The sequence below is a fragment of the Ambystoma mexicanum genome, chromosome 9 (assembly GCF_040938575.1).
Source record: "Ambystoma mexicanum isolate Mex_15411 chromosome 9, UKY_AmexF1_1, whole genome shotgun sequence".
NCBI classification, from domain to species: Eukaryota; Metazoa; Chordata; class Amphibia; order Caudata; family Ambystomatidae; genus Ambystoma; species Ambystoma mexicanum.
In genome coordinates, this window is record NC_090931.1 from 472064090 (window position 1) to 472086751 (window position 22662).

At 43.1% G+C, this 22662-nt stretch overlaps 1 protein-coding gene across 1 annotated transcript in view; it reads left to right on the plus strand.

The window, feature by feature from the left end:
• The window catches only part of LRRC75A (leucine rich repeat containing 75A), a 2021773-nt gene that overhangs the window by 735815 nt on the left and 1263296 nt on the right, over nt 1-22662 (plus strand). Inside the window, exon 2 of the mRNA XM_069615022.1 lies at nt 19156-19284. Within this exon, the coding sequence (XP_069471123.1) occupies nt 19156-19284 (129 nt within the window). The remainder of the gene's footprint in view (nt 1-19155; nt 19285-22662) is intronic.

Below are 22662 nucleotides of genomic sequence, written 5' to 3' on the forward strand. Positions count from 1 at the left end.
CGAGTGCACTGAGTACAGAGTTGTATCCCTTGAGGATGACTTTGGGGTTGGTGCTATCGGCACGAATGATGGGATCTAATAATTCCTTGGTCAGTTTGCGGGTGGAAGGGCTTCATTTTTGGTGGGGTGGGAGAGAGGGACATAATGAAGAGGATCACTGAGTGGTCGGTCCAGCGGACCAGGACAATGGCGGTGACTAGGATGGGGGTGTTGAAATGAAGGAACAATCAAGGATCCAACCTTTAGAGTGTGTTGTGAGGGTGGTAGACTTCTGATCTGCAGAGTCTTTGAACCCTAGCTTAAAATAGCCCAAGAGCACACATTTAGTGTTAGGCTTCAGGATAGGAAAGATGAGGTGGGGCATGTCGACATCAGGGGAGCTGTGGTTGTTAGGTTGGTGTTAGAGAAGAAGGATGTTGATGGTGGTTTGTCGGTTAGGTTTAATTGTAGCTAGCAGGAGTTCAAATCCTAGCAGGGGTGGGAGAGGGAGGCTCTGATAGGGAGGGAGGTTTTGGGATAATAGCAACTCCACACCTTTGTTTCCATCTTTGTCGTTTCTGAGAATAGGGTACTTCATGGGCAGGGTGAGGGGTAGGGAAGGACCAGCTGCCTTATGCAGCCAAGTTTCTGTGATAGCTAGCAGATCAAGGTCGCTGTCAAGTAAGAAGTTATGTATGTCTGGTGCATGGGCACAGATATAGCATGTGTAATGAGGGTGCAGGCGAGGTGTTCAGGCCTGGTGGAGGTGGTTGGGTTGGTGGTAGAAGGTTCAGGGGGTCTTTTCTGGGAGTTTGTTGGGATGGGAGGTGGGCATGGCTGTTTGTGTGGATCTAAGAGCATCAGTGCGGGTCGTGGCTTAGGAACAGTTGTTTGTGATTGGAGGCGCTGCAGTCTGGAGGTACCTGTGCAGGCAGTGTGTTTCAGGGGGCTGGAGAGTGCAGCTAATCTAGAACAGAGGCTATGTAAGCATGCAGTTTACATAGACTCTCAGCAGGAAGTTGTGCACATATTGGACTGCTTTGTAGGTAGGGATGGTTTGGTGTGCGTAGAAGGTAGGGTGCGCCAGGACACGGTTGAGGCCAGTGTAGTGCTTCTGGCAAGGGTGGTAGTTCCTCTAGCGGGGGATTGTAAGGTACCATGAGGAGAGGCAGGGCTGTTTCGGAGTGCTTGGGTGGCCCATTTGGGTGAGACCGAGTTGGTAGAGGGTTCAGGGGGGGTGGATTGTGGGTTAGGTACAGCCACTGGGCTTGTCGAGGTGTTGGTGTGCCAATCCACTCTAGGGAGGGTGGAAAGGTGGGGGAGGTGCAAGGGGGTAGTTTATCGGAGCCTGGATAGCGATGGAGGTGGTGTTACTAAGTTGGGCTCATTCAGCTGTTCCAAAGTATGGACTCATTCATCTGTTTTGCCTGATATTAGGTCAATGTTAAGTAAATGAACAGCTCACCCAGATCAATTGACCCAACTGATCCAAGGTTCTATGTCTTTGGTGGAAAATATTGTATGTGGTCCTTCTGAACTACTTGACTTATTGTTGCTTATGCCTAGTACTTCTCCCAATCAATTTTGTAGGGGGAAGAAGAACATTCTAGGAATATCCTACGTGCAACTCAATTCCGAGCTAATCGTGACTGTGTTTTGGTTTCTAATAATGATTTCGAGACTGAAGTGTTAACAATTCCGGATTCTCCAATCACGTCAAAAGGTATTGTTGAGGGTCATGTTCAGGATGCTGAGTTGATTCCACCTACTAAACCCTGTAATCATTTGATTAAAAAGCAGTGCCTTGAAGAGAAAGAAGAAACTGAAAAAAGCAAGGACATTAAGCAATTTTTTCTAGCAATAACTTCGACACAAAGAGTGTGTGACTACACCAGTGTTAATGGGCTTAAATCGAATTACAAAAGCCGGCAATATTCTTTCAATCTTAGACTAATCACATTTACAGCTATGTCTGGGTTCTGGCTTATCTGGGAGTGCTAAAGGGTGTGGGGAGGAAGCAGAGTTTGATGATGCAAATTAATATGTCATTACCAACTTCTGCCCCGGCCCCACCCCATTACCACAAGGACGAGAAATGTTAAAAACCGAGACAGCCTTACCACCCAGTGAACCTAGCGGTGGTTGACAATATGGGTTAAAATGAGCTCCACGAAACAATATGCTTAACAAAAGTGAATGTACATGCAATCTGCCATAAAGAATTAGTTAGGTTGTGCGACACAAGTAAGGACTATAAGTAGTTTGTATATTGCACAAATAGTGGGTGGTATAAATAGTGGAACACACTATAAAAGGACAGGAGGTTCCTGTGTACCAAGAGAGGGACTCACAGGTAGATAAAATGCTGAATACACAGGCAGGGACACCATCGTAATGGAAGAAGCAGCTATAGTTTGCCAATATGGAGACAGGAATACGGAAGTGTAGCCATTTTCCTAACAAGAAGATGGGGGTGGCTTATAAGGCTATTTGCCACAATTAAATGTGTGGGGGAGGGGTTAGAAGTGGTTTCTCTTTCTCCATCAATTTTGAAGCTCTCTTTGTGGAAGAGCGATGGTCCTTTGAACAGGTCTATAGTTTTGGCTTTATTTAAAGGTATCCCTGCCTTATCTCTTGAGCTGACCTGAAACAAGTTGAATTTTCAGAAAGTGATTTTCTTAATAGATGCACAGTACACCTTCTTTAGCACCTTGTGTGGGGGTTAGTTCATTCTACCCATGTGGAATTATTGCAAAGAGATTAGGGCCCTTTTGTTCCAGCGGTGAAGGAAATACCCCTGCTTATCGACCATTTCAGGGTAACATAGGAACTGAAAAGAGTATGGTTAACCAGAATTTCATAAATGTGTGCTGCAAAATAGATTAATCGGGGCAGAGGCAGGTTTTTACAGTGCCCAAGGCCTCTGGGGCCGAGGATTGGGCCTGACTGTCTGCCTCGCTCTCTGCCACGCGGTCCTCTAAAGTTGGCGGTGCCCAGGATTTTAACTCACAAACATTATCCTTACAAAGTTGGAATACTCAAGCTTTGAACAGTTTCTGAAATAGTAAGATGATGGTGCATTTTAATAAGATTGACATTTTACACTTACAGGAAACTTGGCCTTGTGCAACCGCCTTTATCGATGTATTTACCTCTATAATCAAGAATGCCAAAAAGGGGGAGGAGAGACCCTCCCTCAGGTGGACTTTTGATTGCCAAAAATAAAAACTATTTAGGTCTGGACCTGCCTCTTATAAAATCAACCTCAGATGCAATACTCGTAGCTAAACTGTGAAAGTCTTTTGGTAACAAAGGGAATAATGTTTTGGTGATCTATGTATACATTAATCCAGGGTTTAATGAGGACCAAAATAGACAATGGGTATCAATCAATATGTTATCATTGGCCTTAGTTCAAAGGGATTTTACATTTTTCTACCTAGATTAAGGTTGTCTTTATGAAGATTTAAGCAGCATTCGACCCTAAAGTAAGTTGGTTTCTCTAGAATCTCTGGACAAGAGGGAGGCTAGAGGTTTTACTTGGGCGAAATGTATGATTAGATGGGATCTTAGCAGAATCAATGGGAATTTACCAGGTGATTGAGTCAACCAACCTGGGACAGTCCAGCTTCTAGCTCAACAATTGATTTTATTTTTGTTTCCAATTTTCTTCTAGACAGTATTCTCTCCTTTGTTCTCTCAATAAATGCAAAAAAAGCTAACAATGATCATGCAATGTTGGTTCTACAATTTCGGTTGAACTGGTGCGGGCTCTGGATCAATTCTATCGGTAAAAACATTTCGGTTAACAACGCAGGAAACATGTTGTTAAACCCTAAATAAATTAATCAGATGACAAACAGGTGTTGGAACAGCTGGTTGGCACTTGAGAGATTGAGTAATTGTTCTCCAATTCCTTTGCTGAGACCTTACGCAAATGGTTGGTCTCTTCATCTTCCTCAGAAAGCTGAAAGCAGCGTCTGTTTATTAAAGGTGATAGTGAAGCATTTGATATAGCTGTTAGAAATCATAAGAGCCTAATGCATTCTGAGTGGAGGAGAGCCATGATGGAGAAATCTGTTCCTATTGAAGAAAGAGTTGTGCAGGGCAGGCGGATTAGGCAGAGATACACACATTGGCATAAATCACATACAATGTATAATTGTATTAAAGTAGACCAAACGATGATGACTCTATTATCATGAATGACAATAAGGGAATTTGGCTGTTTTTAAATGGTATTGAAAGTAAACAGATTTCATGTCAAGCTAATTGTGTTTCTCAATCCTATTGGGCTCAACACTTTTTAAATCATTTTTCTAAGACAACAATGAGTTTCCTCCCACAGTTAAGCTCTCACAGATTCCTTGGAAGTTGAATTGTCATTTGCAATATCGTGAGTGGGCCCTTAATAGAGGTCTTAAAGTAAATGTAAAAGTGTGGCCTAATATTTTGTTAGCTCTTTTTAGACAGGTTGCCACTGATTGATCCTTCCAGACTCTTGGCAGAAGGTGATTATAATTCCCATTTTTAAAAAGGGGAACAGAATTTCCCCTAAAAGCTAAAGTAAAATGTACAGAAATGTTTGGAGGGAGATGCTCACTGCACACTTTGTGAAGTAGAAGTGGAAGAAATGTACATCTAAGAGACAGCTACAATACAGAGTACATAAAGTAAATAAATCACAGTGAAATTCGAAATAATCACGTATGGAAAGGGGAGGTGGACAAATAGCACAGTGGGGTTAATTAGTGATTTGCAGGAAATCAGAGGGCATTTTGGGAACAAAAGAATGACAACAGCATTTCATAAATGAAATGATAGCAAAAAGTACCCCTTCTCTCAACGGGTTCTGTGAGCAGACATGACAACACTCCCATCAATTGCAAATGTTGGTGCAGATTGGTGAAACAGTGTGGAATTGTATAAGGAACCTGCTAACCCCCTCCGACCTCTCCTACCCCTGCTCTACCCTCTCTTGAAGTACCTCCTAAGGATTGCTATGCTGGCCAACCATAGAATCTCTGGCATCTCGCTGCCTGTATCTTGGTTTTTTTTCTATTGGGAAACTTGGTCACTGCTAATCTTACGGTTGCTTTCTAGCTATTACTGTTTATAACTGCTTTTACACATTGTATGTACCTACCTAACCATGTAACCAAGTTTCCTATGTATCTTGTATGCTCTGTAACTAAGCATCTTAAGTATCCTTGTACTGTTCGCGCCCAGCTACCTGAGGGTTTTGGCCTGCGCTATATCAAACAAACAAACAAACAATGCTTTGGTAAGCCACAAACCCACACATTATTTTAGAGTTTTGCTGGAATCTGGGGAAAGGGGTGGGTGGCAACTATGTAGCATTTGGTGCACATTGGTGGAACAGTGTGGAATTGTATGAGAAGCAATGCTTTTCCAAACCACAAACCCACAAACAAATGTTGACTTGTGCTGAAATCCAGGGAAACAGGTAGGGTCTGCATGTCATGTAGCCAGTAATGTTTGGGGGGCCCTAACAGGTAACTATGTAAAATGTATTGCAGGTTGGTGAAACGATGTGGAATTGTATAAGGAGCAACGCTTCGTCAAGCCACAAACCCACAAACTAATTTAGAGTTTTTCTTTAATCCAGGGAAAGGGGTTGGGTGGCCAAATGTCATGTAGCCAGTATTGTCCAGAGGGTCCTAACAGGTAACTATGCAACATATGGTGCAAATTGATGAAAAAATTTGGAATTGTAGAACAAACAACTCTCTGTGACGTCACAAACCCACACGTTTTCACTTTTATAAATATAGATGTCCGTCACAGTGATTTAAGCATGAAGCCCTTTTGAGCATGTGGGCTCTCTGTCCATTTCATTTATCAGAACAACACGTTTGCAAACCACATGGCATATATACTAATTTTGGCAGCTTGATCTGTTGGATCTGATGTTTTGGTTTTTATGTTTGAAAAGAGGAGGCTATGTGATTTGCCTAAATGTGTTACAGAGCTTGCTTAATCAGCTCCCTCTTTGGAGAAGGTGGCATTGATTTCTAAATAGTTTGCCAAGCAAAAGGAAATATTGCAGCACAAATATCTAGATTTTGCAACACTCCCACTTATGTAAATTAGTTATAGGAAGCTACTAACCCTACAACTGATGTTCCTACTAGTGTTAATGTGTCTCCCAATTGAAAACAATCTCTCACAAAGAGAGTTCCTTCCTATTAAGGATGCATGCAGCTTTGAACCATTGGTACTATTGGCAATGGATGCCAGAAATTGACACTGATGTATCAATCATTTAAAAATGGTATATTTTGCAGTATTTTTGTTGCAAGTGCAAAATCGCTAAAAGCTGGACGATATGTTAAAACATTCAGTCCCTTCACTGGGCTGGTGTGGGCTGTTGAAGGACGTCTCATTTTGCTATCACTCTGTCTACTAAATATCCTGAAGCGAAGCGCACACGCTACTGTCAGCACAACTCAGAACTGTTTGCTACCATTCCCAGGTCCACTCCCAGCTTGTGGACCAAGGCAAACTGGTTAATGCATAACAGCAGAGTACTGTGCACTGCAAGCAGCACACACAGTTATCCCTGTGTCATAATTAGGTCCACTGTGCCAGCAACATGCCTCGCCCTCTCTCATTGAGTTGCTTCAAACCTTTTGATCACTGTGCCACAAATAACGTGAAAGCCCAGGTGTGCATTGCCATGCAACAGAACAGCTAATTGGCACACATACTGCTAAACAAGCCCTGATTAGTGGATATGGCTGAAGGAGGCAAGAATTAACAAACCGTGCCAGCGAATTCCTGTCGCAAGTGTTGCCAGTGGTCCTGGCAGATATTCTGATCCTAACACCATTTCTTCCTCATGTCTCAAGTATTGATTTCCTTGTGGAACACCACCAAACTGCACCAGAAACCACAAAAGAGAAGTACGTAGGTCTCTCCCATGAAGAGAAAGCCCAAAAGGTAGCGGGAGAGCAGCAAGGATGAAGTGGGCAGAGAACAAACGATATAGGGTCAGAGAGGTAAGCCACAGTAAAATGATCCTGATCTGAGGAAAGCTTGGATTGTCCCACCCGCCTCATTTTGCCCATCTTTCATATGACCAGTGGAAGTTTTCAAAGTTAGAAAATCTTAGCTGTCAGAAAATCCATTTCTGCCAGACCTCAAAGCTTGGTACATGTGGCCATCAGAGGGATCTCAATGATAATACGTGACGGAGCAATCGAGCCACTGTGGCAGAAGGTCCATTTCCGAGGGCTTCATAGACTTACTGCACAATTTGCATCTGCAAATCCCTAACAGTGAAGCAACCTGTTCAATATTAAAGAATTACAGGAGATCTAAAAACGGGTGGCACCCGACACGGCAAACTTCACCAGCCTAATAAAAATGTTCTAGGCAAAGAAAAAAGCTCTATCCTTGCAGCTTTGGGGCAATGTATAAAAAGATCACGTTTTTTCATTAGGGAAATGTTTGCACTATTGCTAACTGCACTTGCACTGGTGAAAGGTTTCTGTAAAACCACCCCAGGCTTTTCTAACAATGCCCAGCAGTCTCAGGGTTGAACATTGCTTGTGCATTCCTCAATTCTGACTTAGCAACACAGAGTCACGCAACACTCTTGAAGGCGTAGCACGCTGCAGATCTGTGTCACAGTAACATCCTGGTAACATCCTGCGAAACCCAGCGGGGTTGTTAAAGCAATTTCAGTCCAATCAAAGGCGCAGAGATGTTCCTGTTTTCATTTCACTTCTCGCGTTCTTTACCCCGGTCTATCAAAGTAACACCCAGACACGGAATATTTTGTCTGCTATTGCAGCAGGCCGATTGATTATGAGTCATACAGAGAAGCGGAAACACACATTCTATCCATATTTATGAGCGTCTATGATTGGCTGGTCCATCACATTCTACTCAAAACAAAATGATCTGCCCCTTCAGATGTATGCCGCACTGCCTATGACACGCTATCCCCAATAGATATGCTGATTTTACATTATGGGAAAACCAACCAATGACTCTCAGAGGCAGTGATTTCCCTGAGGGCAGGGGGCTTTGAGCCTTGCATGCTGGCAGGTGCAGGTTGTACCTTTACATAACTGATTACATTATTGCTTGTATTCCATTTTGTTGTATTTCTCTGGGGGATTTAAAAAATTATTCCGGCAGACCTTTTGCTTGTGAAGGTTTTCTTCCATTCCAATTAAATGCTCAGAAATGTGCAAATTGAAACATGGTTGGTTTTCTATTGTGTGTCCTCTTTGCCAGCGTATGCATGAATATACAAGGATTTGATAGAGCTTGTGGCAGAGACAAGCCCATCAATGGAGAAGGCTTGTCGTAGGACCAATAAGAAACCTTTCTCAGAACCAGTTGAGCTAAAATATCCTTTCTCACAAAAGTGGAGATGTCATGCGGCAAAATAAATGAGGAGTCCTTTTGTGGATCTTAGTGACGTGGGAACAGACTATGACGAATTGCTAGTGAACATCTGTGCACATAAAACAATATATAGTTGGGGAAGCCGTAAAAGATGATTTTTGTTTTAACTTTTATTGCTTTATATATTGAAGTCTATAAGATGTATTGTAAACGAAACATAGAGATTAAAATTTTTTTTAAAAAGGAGTTACTATTTATTTCATGGGGCTACAGGACAGTACAGACATGTCTGATATTAAGGTTATACATGGCAGTTGGGGTGCTTTAAAGGGGGCCCCTCATAGTTTTAAAGTAAAGGCCTCATGAGCTCGGTGGTAATGGCAAAACAGTATTTTAATTCCTCCTGTTTTTATAAACCATCTAATTATGAGCTGGCAGCAAAAAACCTTGGGGTCATCTTCGACTCCACACTCTCCTTCTCTCCTCACATATCCGACGTATCTAAGAAGTCACACTACCAGCTACACCTCCTCAGAGGTATCCTTCCTTTCCTCTCCTTCCCCCAGAAGCTCACTTTCTCTAGAGCCCTGGTTCTCTCTAAGCTGGACTACTGTAACAGCCTCTATCTAAATCTGCCCGCCTCTACTCTCCGCCCTTTGCAACTCATCCAGAACAGGACTGCAAGACTTGTCCTTGGCCTCAAGCCCAGGGACCGTATCTCTCAAGGACTGAAATCACTACACTGGCTCCCAGTGACTGCGGGGATCAAGTTCAAAACCCTCTGCATTGTCCACAAGGCCGTCTGGGGCCTTGGGCCAAAATACCTTCAGCTCTCTCTTCCTAAATATCTTCCTTCTCAAGCTCTTCGCTCATCCGCCTCCAACTCCCTCAGGGTCAGCCGCTTCTCCAAACAACGAGTTGGGGGCAGATCTCTTTCCACTGCAGGGGCCTCCCTCTGGAACAGCCTTCCTGCCTCCCTGAAACTTGAGGAGAACCACCTCCGGTTCCGGAAGCACCTCAAAACCTTCCTCTTTGCCTCCGCTTTCTCTCCCCCTCTCCCCTGCTAATACTACTGAAACTGCACTGAATCTGCAACTGGGCCATTCACCGTTCTCGGCCCAGCCACTCTCCCCTGCACTGCCTCCACGGCAACCCCTGCACTACGGGACTGTGTCTGTATCCATACAGCCCCCCTTCCCAGCACTTGTCTGCACTTACCTCGCACTTGCCACCAGCTGGCCCTTGTTATTTATCCTGTATGCTGTATGCTAATAACCCTGTACTGCACTTTCCCCTCTCCCTTTCCCCCATGCACTTTTCCCTTCCCCGCTACCCTTGCACTTGCACGATCTGAATGACACCTGGCCTAGTAAGATCGTTGTCTGTCTCCCCTTGTTCCCCCCCGCCTCGTCGCGCCTTGAAACACTTGTGTATAGGCGCGTTACAAATGCCTTATCATATCATATCATATTGTGTACTATTCATGGTGCTGGTTACCCGGGCTAAGTAACTCATTATGTATCCAATGTTTATGCATGCTATTCCAGGACACAGATAGGGGGTGCATTTCCAAAATAGGAGGTAATTATAATGCCACAAATGTTTACTCTTACCACTATACTCATAATGAGACTCATTGTGTGTTGTCTTTACAGTACAATGATATGGTTGGTGGTGGTGCAGAGTTTAAAGATTAGGGGGCTCTGAAAGCATGGGGAGTTTCCCGAAACGGTGTCGCTAGAGGTCTGCTTTCGACGAATGCTAATGTCTTCAGTGCATTTTCTTTTTGGTCTTCCTTTTTCATCCAGACAGGTGTATCTTTTTGCCAGGCATGCATAGCCTTGGTTATGAAGCGTAGACTGCAAAAGAAGTGCCATTTGAGAAGGAGGTTTAGAGAGCAGATTAGGGTGGGCCTGAACGATGTGGCCGGTGCAATCCAGAAGGATTTCTGAACTAGTGGGATGGTGAATATAAAGGGGCCAATACTGGGGGACCTTGAAAGCCAAACTTGGAGAGCAGAAAGGTTTTGGCAATAGTTCTGAAATCTGAGCCTGAGGTGATTGATTTGGTTCGCCTGAGCAGGTGACAGTGTTATTGAGACCAATTTCACAATGATTTTTTCATGTGAGAGTTGAAAAATAGTTTGGATTACGTGTGAGTTTTTTACTATGAAATTAAATTCGAAGTAATGAAGTTACTCTAGAACACGAGACCCAGGTTGAGTGTGCCGGGTACCGTCTATTTTGGTAATCATAAAATATCCACTTCAGTAGGGCTATATTTGGGGTGTTGCAATTAATCCTGCAATGGTGGACAGGCTTGATCTTCCATTCCTCAATGGGACTCAGGGACAACCATCCATCCTTGATGGTGGTCAGGCATGACAGAACATATTTTGATAGTCGCCAGTCACGACCAGAAATGCCTTTTGAGGGACAGACATTCGAATCCCAGCAATGCCAACTCAGCTTTTCATCATTCCGAGGTCGATAAATGAGTACCAATTTCGGTTGGGTGATATTATATGTAAATATGTGCTCTGTAAAGCGCTTTGGATCAAGGCGCTATATAAATAACACATCATTATCACTATTATTCTTCAGTTTGGGAAATCAACATTCCAATCTCAGCACTTGTGAAATTGTATTTTTTGAGAGCTGGCCAGTCAGTGACAAGTCACCTGACCACTCAGTGCTAAATAACATGCCAGATGTGCATTTGTCGTGGTACGAATAGCTGAAACTTTATCTCGTCTGTTTTATGTGCTGCATGCCTCAAAATAGCTACTAACATTCTCATCCTTAATAAAACCTCAGCTGCCCTTAATAACCCTGCCAAGTAACAATCCTTTTCTTTCCATCTACATTACTCCAAAATCCTCAAATGTGTAGTGTTGAGCCACATTACTTGCCTCCAGCACCAGAAGGCGATTTACTTTGTTGTTTGTTTGTTTGTTTGTTTGTTTGTGTATTTGATATAGCACAGCCAAAACCCTCAGGTAGCTGGGCGCAAGCATTACAAGGAAACTTAAAAGCTTAGTTACAGGGTAGTTAAATACATACATAAATTGTTATACAAAATTACATAGAGTGATCATATTTACAGCAGCATATTTTACAATAATACCAGAGGGTCTCAAAGGAAGAATGGTACAATGGATTATGTACAGTTGGAGTAGGGCAGCCTAGTGGTCCTAGGAAAATATGCAGTCTAGGAGTGGGATTAGTAATGCGTAGAACGGTCAACTACAATTCAAATCAGGCATCATTGGTCCATAACCAGGATAAATCTTTTTCGCCTAAATCTAGAGTAGGGTTGGTCGGTTCTAAGCTCTAAAGGGAGTCCATTCCAAGATTGGGGAGCTAAAACTGGGAAACTAGAACCAGCAGCTGTATTTCGTTTATATCTGGGAACCTCTAGGGTGTAGGCGTTGGCAGATCTCGTGGGTCGGTTGGATGTTCTCTTGTTTATTCTCTCTACAAGGTACAGAGGTGCTATGTTATTTAGGCATTTGGAGGTTAGGGAGCGTTTTTCAGAAGGATCCTATCCTTTATCTTGAGCCAATGGATATCTCTTCTGAAGGCAGAGATGTGATCTCTGTTAGGAATATTTAGAGCTGCTCTTAAGGCGTTATTTTGGAGTCTTTTCAGTTTGTCTATGATGTACTTATTGGATCCCGCATATAATGTGTTACAATAATCCAGTCTAGATAGTATGAGTGCATTGGCTATGGTGATACAGCTAGTTTCAGAGAGAAATGGTCTGCCGGCTCGGATCAGTTTGCAAGTATATGCAGAGGATGATGCTAGTGAGTTGACTTGCTTCTTGAGTGTAAGCGCAGAGTCAAGATAGACGCCAAGGGTTTTGACTGCAGGCAACACTTTAATGACTTTATTGTCGTGGTTGAAGGAGGCATAACTGGGGTTGAGTTTTTTAATGGCGGTCTCAGAGCCAAGGATTAATAGCTCTTTTATTGTCATTCAGACAGAGGCCATGGGATGCCATCCATGCCTGAATGAGGAGGTATATCTTATTTACTAAGGCCGAGTCTTCCAGGAAGTTCCCCGAAAGGGGAATGAGGATCTGGGTGTCATCTGCGTAGTTAGTGTAGGTGACACCCAATCTGTCCAACTTGTCAAAGAAGGGCTTAGTAAAGATGTTATATATGGTGAAGGAGACACATGATCCCTGAGGTATGCCGCAGGAGACTTGTATGGGATCAGCAGCTGCTAGAGGGAAGAAGACTCTCATGGTACGGTTCGCTAAGAAGGATTGAATCCAAGTTATGGCATCACTTGAGAAATGGGCGGCTGACCTGAGTTGATTGCATAAGACTGCATGGTCCAACAGGTCAAAAGCCGCCGATAAGTCAAGGAGGAGTAGCATAGCTGAGTTCCCATTGTCCTTTAGCTCATCAATTTGAGTCTTGAGGTCAATCAGGGCAGTTTCTGTGCCATGTAGGGGACGGAATCCAGACTGTCATGATCCTAGTAGGTTATTGGCTTCTAAGTAGTCCTGGATTTGTAGGTAGGCTACTCTGTGGAGGATTTTGAGTAAGAAGGGGACCGTAGTAATAGGTCTGTAATTAGTCAGAATAGCAGGGTCTAGAGTTTGTTTTTTGAGCAATGGGAGCACCCAGGAATGTTTGAAGTTATTGGGCACTAAGTTCGATGTGAACGAGGCATTGATAAGCTTCGAGATGAAAGGGGCTAGATCTCTAGCTGCATCCTTTATAGTTTGGGCTGGGCAGTTATCTCCTTTGCAATTGGAGGGTTTGAGTGAGGGTATGATTTGTTCTGTTTCAATAATGGACATTTTCCTGAAGCTGAATGGTAAGGTGGTGCTATCATGTGTGATGAGAGGAGGTTGATGTTGAGCTAATGTCTCTGAAGGTCAGAGCAAGGAACATTTTTTTTGGCTATTTTACTTTGGAGGGATGTGATTTTGTTCAACAAGGCATTCTGTATGTCAGTACACCAGGGCTTGTCCTTGGGAGTGTTATCAGCCTGTAGTATTGGCGATTCCATTTCACAGAGGATAGAAACAAGTTCATTAGTGTCTGATTTTTCCTTAGATATTCTGTCATTGAAGGTGTTCTTTTTTGTGCTAATTATTTCCTTTTTGTGCAGTTTAGAAAGGTTTGTTAATTTGAGCTTATTCTTCTCAGTGGGCGAGTGGCGCCAAATAGATCGTAACTTTCTTTTTTGCGCCCTTAATTCTTTCAATTGGGGTGTGAACAATGTATTGAGGTGAGATTTCTGTCTACCTTTCCAAATTTTGACCGGTGCAATAATGTCTAGTGCCTGGTCATGGTACAGTTAAAGGCTTCCACTAGTAAGGTGGGATCTGTACTGTTAGCTAAGTTATTAAGGTCAGGGAGAAGATATGGTATTAGCTTTTCCGCTGTAATGTCCTTTTTACTCCTAGTGGGGAGAGATGGTGCCATGACTATGGTATTGGGGCGGATGAGGTCAAGAGAGGCAGAGAAAGTGATTAGATAATGGTCAGTCCATGATTGCGGAGTAATGTTGGTAATGGAAATGTTGCAGTTTAGGTCAGCATCCCAATCTAAAATCCTTCCTTTAGTGTGTGTTGGGGTAATAACTTTTTGTGTCAAGCCATAGTCCTTTAGTATTGCATCTACTGAGTGGGCATGATTGTCATCATTATCGTTGAATCCGAGATTAAAGTCGCCCATGAGCAGGGTGAGCAAGTGATCTTTAGTGTTTTTAGCTAGGATGCAGTTTAAGTCATCTTCAAAAGAGCCTAATGGCCCTGGCGGCCTGTAGACCACATAGATGGTTAGAGTCCGGTTGTTAGAGAGGTGAATTTTGGCTGTAAGAGTCTCACATGATTGGCATGGTGGAGTATTAGCAAGTCTGATAGATTTGGTTTTATGGATAATGGCTAGTCCACCACCTCTGGAGTTGGGTCTGTCGTCTCTAAGTATCTGGTATCCACCCGGTACAGCTATCATAAGGACAGGTTCTGCAGTCTGATGGAGCCATGTTTTGGTTATGGCCAGTAAGTCCAAGTTCTCGTTGGTTAGAGTATCAGCGATATCAGTAGCGTGGGCCACCATGGATCTGGCATTGATAAGCTACCCAGATAGTAATAAGGTACTTGTATCTTTAGTATTAGGGGGTGGTAGGGATGTAGATATGTTAGCTCTTCGAATGTTTCTAGGTATAGTACCTGGATGAGCAGCAGACAGTTTATTAGGGTTATATTGCTGTGTAATTTTTTTAGATAATTCTATGGGTTGGACAGCTTTGCGTGTAAAACTTCTGGTAAAGTATATTTTGGGTTCGTAGAGACGTGGCAATCTTGATCTGAATCTCATGTTTCTGTCCTTAGGTGGGCATGAGGCTAGAACGGCAGTGGTCATTGTGACAAGGAGGCCTAGTATGAGTTGGATTATCAGGGTCCTTAGGATTTTACTCATGATCATAAGTAGGTCTGAGTGAGTTATAAGTAATCACAAGATGAACTAATATATTTAGGGTAGGGCTACTATAGACTCGATGCAACAATCAAATGGGGAGGCACGTATAGGCTAAATGCAACAATCAAAATGGTAAGCCATCTAAGGCTAAATTCAGCAATCAAATGGGGAGGCACATAAAGGCTAAATGCAACAATCAAATGGTAAGCCATCTAAGGCTAAATGCAGCAACAATCAAATGGGGTGGCACGTGTGGGCTGGGTAGGTATTAGCAGAATGTCAGGTTAGATACGAGTGGCAGTAGTTCAAGTAAAGCTGCACCATAAATGCTGGGTTTACTATGTTCAATTTAGGAGGGGGATAAGTGTGATTTAGTTAATAATTACGCATAGACGGTGACGGAGCAAGCGCATGGGCAAAGTATGCCTCGCCTAGTGGGTAGACCAGTAGTTGCATTAAGTAGTGGACATACCAATCTCTTTAATATGTAGTTAACAAACAATAGCACAAGTGGGCTTTCAAGAGGCTGGAGCTACTTAACTGTTGTGTTGTAATCAATGTAGTCAGAGACCATATGGTGACCATATGACAAGCACAGCAAGGTACGCAGTTGGTGAATACAATTTCAGATCAAATACATGGTGGCACACATACCATGAGTGACAATGGGGGCGAGACCCTCTTTTTTGTGAGGGGGCCTGACTCTAGAGGGTTAGACAAGAATAGCAGAGGAAAGGTTAGAGTCAAAGGCTACCCTAGTCATGGGCATGAGTGGGGAGGTCACCTAACTAGTAGCGGTTGAGCTAGATATTTGCTAACTCGGATAGAGATCGCCGAGATCTAAAAAGTATGATTCAATTCATCAACAGAAAAAAGTTTAATTCAACAGAACATGAGATACATGAATACATAAATAGGCAAGTGCATTTAGTTAGCACGTTTGGTATGCATATGGAGATACATTGTGGTATGCATAGGAGTGGGTTAGTAGTAAAAAGTGACAATTATTTCCTGTATTGCTGAAAACAAAATCATGTATCAATACGCTAACATTGCCCACTGTTGATAAATCGGCACACATACCATTCAAAGCAGTAGTTAGGCAGTTAGAATGAGTACTAGGGTTAATAGAAGCTAGCACAGTTACGGAGGAGCAGTGGTGTAGGCAACAGGCATCATTACAACAAAATGTTGGTGGTGTGGGGAAGCTCGTGTGCCATTTTAGTAGTAACACAAGTAGTAACACAACATGCAAATAATTGTATTTCATCCATCACCTCCTACCTTAAGAACAAGCGTGTCTGTGTTACACCCTATCTGTGTCCTGCCGAAGGCACTCTACAGACATGCATTTCACTCATGTCTCCAACTTCCTGGAACTCGCAATTCTCGCCCTTATTGATCTCACTACTGCCTTTGACACTGTCAATCTCCCCCTGGTGATACTGGTATCTGTGATACTGCCCTAGGCTGGATTGCTGTCCATCTTTCATACTTGTCCTTCTCCATTTTATGGAACCTTGACTCCTCCGTTAACACTGTTCCCCCCAGTGGATGCTCCCCAGATGTCTAACCGTGTCCCACTTCTATTAATGCTCTTCATTCCCTCTACAAATTAATCCCTTTCTTTGTCTTCTCCCACCAAATATTTGAAGAAAAACAAATATTTGTCTCCTTCCCTTCTTTCATCCCTTAACTACCCTTCTGTATATCCAATTGGCTCTCTGACATCCCCCACGGAAAGACCTGTTTGGTGCCTAAGACACAACACCATGACTGAAGTTACGTAACTCACTGCATCCACTTCCTCACCCACCTTGCTCCCAAAGCACCTACCTTTCAAGTAAACTTCGAAAGCAAACTACATCTCCATCAGATCTGCTCCATTTAAACTAGGACTAGGTTGAACATTCGGAAAATATTGGAAATATTCATGCTCCCTCGCTTCCCACTCTACAAAAACCTTGATTTCCACTCTTTGCATCAGCCATCTTGATTACTCCTCAAGCCTCCTTCTGGGGCTTTCACGCTATTCTTTTCTCCCCCAAACCAACATTCTTAATTTTCCAGCTCACAGTGTCTGCAACCTCCTATGTCTGCACACCTCCTTAACAGGCTAACTTGGTACACTCTCAAAACATTTCCGCCACCCAGGGAAGGGTCACTAGAGACCTAATAGAGAGTGACTCCCCTCTCCCCAAAATATCTCATTCTGCCCCACCCATTCCTAAAACAGAAATACAATGGTGCACTGTGTTACTGAGGTGGATATGAGAAACTACAGCAAAATTGCTATGCTATTGGAAAAACACACTATGCTATGGGAAAAACACACACCATACAAACATGAGAAAAGACACAATATGAGACATAAAAAGAAACATACAAATCGGTTCAATTGCAATCAAAATACACTGTATTCATGCCTTGCATTGCATGACACTAATAACAGCAAATTACTACATAAGCAAGCAAAATCAGCACTCCTTAAGCATAAGTGCAAGCTACTGCAACTTCCCCAGCCCTTTCGGCCTGTCTCCTTGCAACTAGCTCTCAGACCAGCTGAGCTATGATACTGTATCTCTAGCATAATAGCAATACCCCTACTAGTTCTCAGCATTTCCCTGTCCACACACACACAGCTCTCTAACCCTCCTGATGAGACAGCACCCTTCCTTCTAGCTCTCTACATCAGCAGTTCCCCAGCCACACACTCATGACTCCCCTCATCTGCATCCTCATTCATCCAAAAGACAGACAGGGACTCCCCTCTTATCTATGCATCTATTCAATCAGCCTCTCGCAGTCTCCTGCTCTCCTGGCACAGCCAGACAGATGCTAGTCTGAAGTTTGAAGTCCGAAGTCCAATCTACTCATCGGAGACCCCCACAGTTATACATTGCAATGAAGCACTCTCACTGCACAGTAAATGTTTTCATAGGAGACAGCATGTCTGCCCAAGTACACGTCTATACTTTGTGCGTGCAGACATTTGTTATGGCAGGGACTGTACCAGTCACAGTGACATCTCTCTTTCTAACATTCTAGGGACAGGACATTGTATCGTTAATATTACACAAGACAGCAGTCTCGTCTGCAGAACCAAAACATTAGTTCCCTTATTCAGCAAAGCACATATCACTCTCGCCTCCAGCTCTGCCAGCCAAGGCCATCTCTACTAGGGCAAACAGCTACTGGCAAAAACAATTGTTATCATTCCACTCTCACACTGTACATCAATAAATCGCGCACAGCGAAACCCATTCAGAATGGACAGAGACAGAGCAGCTAATTTCTCTAGCTCCTAGTAGCATTCTAAAGCACTACTAAAATGACATAATTCACATATAAATGCATATGAATGCATGGCTCTCAGCAAATATGGAACCATAATAGCGTCTGCAACCCATGGTATAAAATGTGGCATTTCTCTGGTTAAATGCATGGTCAAATGGCTGATATAGTGGATGAATATAATGGATGAATAATGGATGAATTACTCATATGATAACTACCACAGGAAGCATATTTACACCTCGCTGCCCACTCTACACAAACCTTGATTTCCTCTCTTTGCATCAGCCATCTTGATTACTCCTCAAGCCTCCTTCTGGGGCTTTCACGCAGGGGAGTTGCTAGGTCTGGAAAGGACCCTGGGCTACGCTGATGTTGGAAATGTTGGGACTGGGGGCTAGCTATTCTTTTGGCTGTAGCTCCTGAGATTCTATCTGGGGCTACACCCAAAAGATCAGGGGCTATATTCCTCTAAGGACCCCCCCCAGCAGCGCCCCTGCTTTCACGCTATTCTTTTCTCACCCAAACCAACAATTTTAACTTTCCAGCTCACAGTGTCTGCAACCTCCTATGTCTGCACACCTCCTTAACGGGCTAACTTGGTACACTCTCAAAACATTTCCGCCACCCAGGGAAGGGTCACTAGAGACCTAATAGAGAGTGACTCCCCTCTGCCTGAAATATCTAATTCTGCCCCACCCACGCACGCTCACCAATGCAAATATATTTTTAGAATGTAAATAATACTATCTGTATATCATGAACAAAAAGGTTGCTGTCAATCTGTGTTGTTACAATTTCATAGCCCACCTGGTTTTTTCTACCCTCACCACCTGGATTACAACCTTCTTATTTGATACTTTGACATTCAGTAAAATCAGTATGCAGTTCGGATTGCTCTGCTCACTGCTGTAGTGCCCATGTACAGCATTTCTGATCGAATCTCTCAAATTGTTGTTCGATTAATACAAATAAAGGCAAATAAATATGACTGCAAAAGTGTGATTCTCTTTCCAAAGGAATGATTTGTCCCATTTCTATTCACCCCAATGCAGGATTTAGGAATGGAGTCAACGTCTCTTGATGACGTCCTCTATCGATATGCAAGTTTCAGAAACCTAGTGGATCCGATCACACATGACTTGATAATCAGCCTTGCCCGCTACATCCACTGCCCCAGATCGGTAAGTGTTCATCTCTTTAACTTCTCTTAGTGACAGAATTGCCTCGTTTAAATTATGTATTTATGCACTATCAGACTTGCCATGGTAGTGTACAATTTTGTGTGAAGTGGTGGCATTTGGTACATTCTGGGGAGAAACAGAAATTGGTCAGTTCATGAAGGATCCTGTTTGGAATAATGTGTGTTTGAAGAAGCTGAAGGAATGCGGCAGTTAGTTGTGTAGCTCAGTCGACTAATGCACCCATCAGAAGATTGCTTTTTGATAACATGGTCACAAGTTTGAACTTCGCCAGGTCCACTGAACCTGACATCTTTTCTTAGGAGGACAAAATAGGTATGACTGGGGTGGCGAACAACACAGTGAGTTAATGTCTTATTTAATGAGACACAGTTTCAGCTTCTTTGAAGGGATACAGTGAGATTTATTTTAACGAAGCAACATAAGGAATCCTGGTGATGCTGTTCAGCTCGTTATCTTAAGAAAACATGGGATCTGCCCAGGTTTCTGAACACACGTGAGCATGTGCGCTTAGTGGTTGATCCTCCACCATAACAGGATCAGCAATGAAGGCCACATTGATTTCAACAGATTGTGCCTGGTTTTTCAAGGCTCTACATAAATGTGCATTTTCAGTGCTTAATTGGTAGATAAAGAAGTGCCGGGCCCAGATAGTTTCTGGCATGCCACTGCTTTCCCCTATAGTGTTAACATATTTGGGGTTGCATCTGCAACCTTCACCAGCTCACTGGGGGTGATGTGTGCATCAACCATGGCAGATGTGTGATTTACAAATACCAATAAAATAAACATAACATAGTTGTGTCTTGAAATGAGACACTAAATGTTTAACTGATTCATTAAACACATCATCGTCGTTCTCAATTTCCTCTGATTCTGTAGGTTGCAAGTGGAACATTTTGACCACGGATCCACAGAAGATAGTGCAAAAGTGTGTTCTTCATAGACTAAAGTGATGGATAAATGCAGACAGAATCATTACTAAACTGATGAATTTGCCTTTCAAACACCTCAGCAAAGTCTGCTGCTATCGGTCAGTGCACAGCATTGGCACTCGTTCTGGGCCGTTACCTTTTGCCTGGGCTTGCGCCTTGTGTGATTAAATGGTGACTGTCCTGTTGTTGCCATATCTGTGCCGGGTGCACATCTGCCCCACTAATGGCACTGATGACTTTGTGGCACCCACCGCAGATATATGCCGGTGTGTGTTGAAACGAGTTGGTGGACTGGCATGCACTTCCGTATTGATGCACCCCATGATGATGTAGACCAGAAGAGAAAGGTGAAGTGCCCAGCTTTATAAGGCCCTGAATGTGCACCCCAAATGAGGCTCAGCAAAGCCAGTGTCATACTGACCATGACACACATACCACGCTGAACTAGTGTGCTGCATCTGGTACTCTGCCATGCGGCCGCACCACATTCCTGAGCCACCCTCCCTGTTGTGGCAGTGCCACCACGTATTACAGCAATGGAGCAGCACCAATGTCCTGTAGGCTCATTCCAGCAATGTGCTGGCATGACCAGTACAAGAGCCCAGTGCTGTCACCTTCTGGCTCCCTGTAGTTCAGGAAACTGGATCATTAAGAAACAGCACCGGTGGGGCTCACACTGCTGTGGCTTTTTGTGCGACTGGCATTTAAAAATAGAAAATGCCACATCATAATTGAACTGAGACTCTGACAATAAGGGCCGGTGCTCAGAAATAAGGCCCACTGCTAAGCCCATGAAAATGCCCCCACAAATTAAGCACGCAATCCATTGAAATCATCTGACTCTATGCGGATTGGGATTTTGCTATGAGGATTTGCCTTGGACATTGAGAACCCCGCATGGAAACCATTTTAAAGGGGAAAATGATGCTCTTGATTGGAATCTCACCGTTGGTGTTACGTGAACTTTACAGGCTGTGCAAGATGTTTTTTTTTTATTGTTAGACTCTTCAGTTCAAATAAAGTTTTAGATAACATTTCCAAACAATAGCTTGAAATAGGATGGGCGATATGTTCGCTTGCATGATATGTTATCCCATCTATGCCAGTAATGGTCACTTTAAAACACCTGCATGATGCTGCTGCCAGCAACAACCTATCTATGCCAGTAATGGTCACTTCAACTCAAATACATTAAACGCTTCATTCAGGTCATTTAAAGTGACCATTACTGGAATAGACAGGTTGTCCCTGTTATGCCAGCAATGGTCACTTTGAATCATAAGCATGAGGTGCTTCAACCTTCATGTATGTGATAAAAAATTACCGTTACTGGCATACATTGGTTGTTCTAACTATGCCAGTAATCCAGTAATGGTCACTTGAAAATATATGCCTTAAGCGTTTCATGCACTGGCATAGATAGATTGTCCCACCTATTCCAGTAATGGTCACTTTCTATCACATGCATGACGGTTCCAGCGCTTCATGTATATGATCTAAAGTGACCATAACTGGCATAGATAGGTTGTGGCTGCATCCTCATGATAATTGTATGAAGTGCTCCTACGCAGTGTACTGTTGATGATATGGCATTTACCGGATTCTCTATTGTTACCCTAAAGACCGAACTGTAAATTATATGGCTTTTTACTTAATTTTTCTGAAAAACTGCTGCACAATGGAACCCCGCCCCGAAACTCACATATGTTTTGGGGGTTCCCTCGCTACGCTCGGTGCCTCATGTTAATTTAAGGAAATATTTAGGATCCTACACTGAAAACATTTACCACCCCTTGAGTGCTCACCCATGCATCATCTAGAATGTTGGTGCCCCTTCAGGAGCGTATCTTCCCCTCAAAGCACAAAATGCTGCCCCCACGACTGGTTTCTGCTCAGTATCACTATAACTGATTATTCTTGGAGTTCTTTGTGATTCGAATTTGTGTTCATAAACCTGGATTTTTCCGTTTTTACAGGAGGCAGGGGAAAAGGCAGACACAGTAAAGTTGAGCAAACTATTGGTTTCTTTGGAGTCCTGTGGGAGGAGCCTTTCGCTTCATTGCACGTTGCTTTTAGGTGAAACATATGGCTATATAGAGCACGCAAAAACTGTCTTCATGAAATGGAGGCTCTAACATGGAAAGACATTGAGTTTGCCGAGTCAAAATGGGTTCATAATGGCACGTGGATAAAATTGTTCTCATTAATTGCATGTTGTGAAGTGACGTTGTTGTGTTGGCTTGTTATACATGACTAATAACTAAATAATTTATTTTGGATTAAAAAGTTACAATCCATTAAACCACAGTGCATATCATCAATGAAATATAACTTTTTACACAATGATATAATGTTTTGTGTTGTACGTTATAGATGTTATCGTTTTTTCCCAAGATAGATGGTTGATTTAAGGAACATTTTCCAA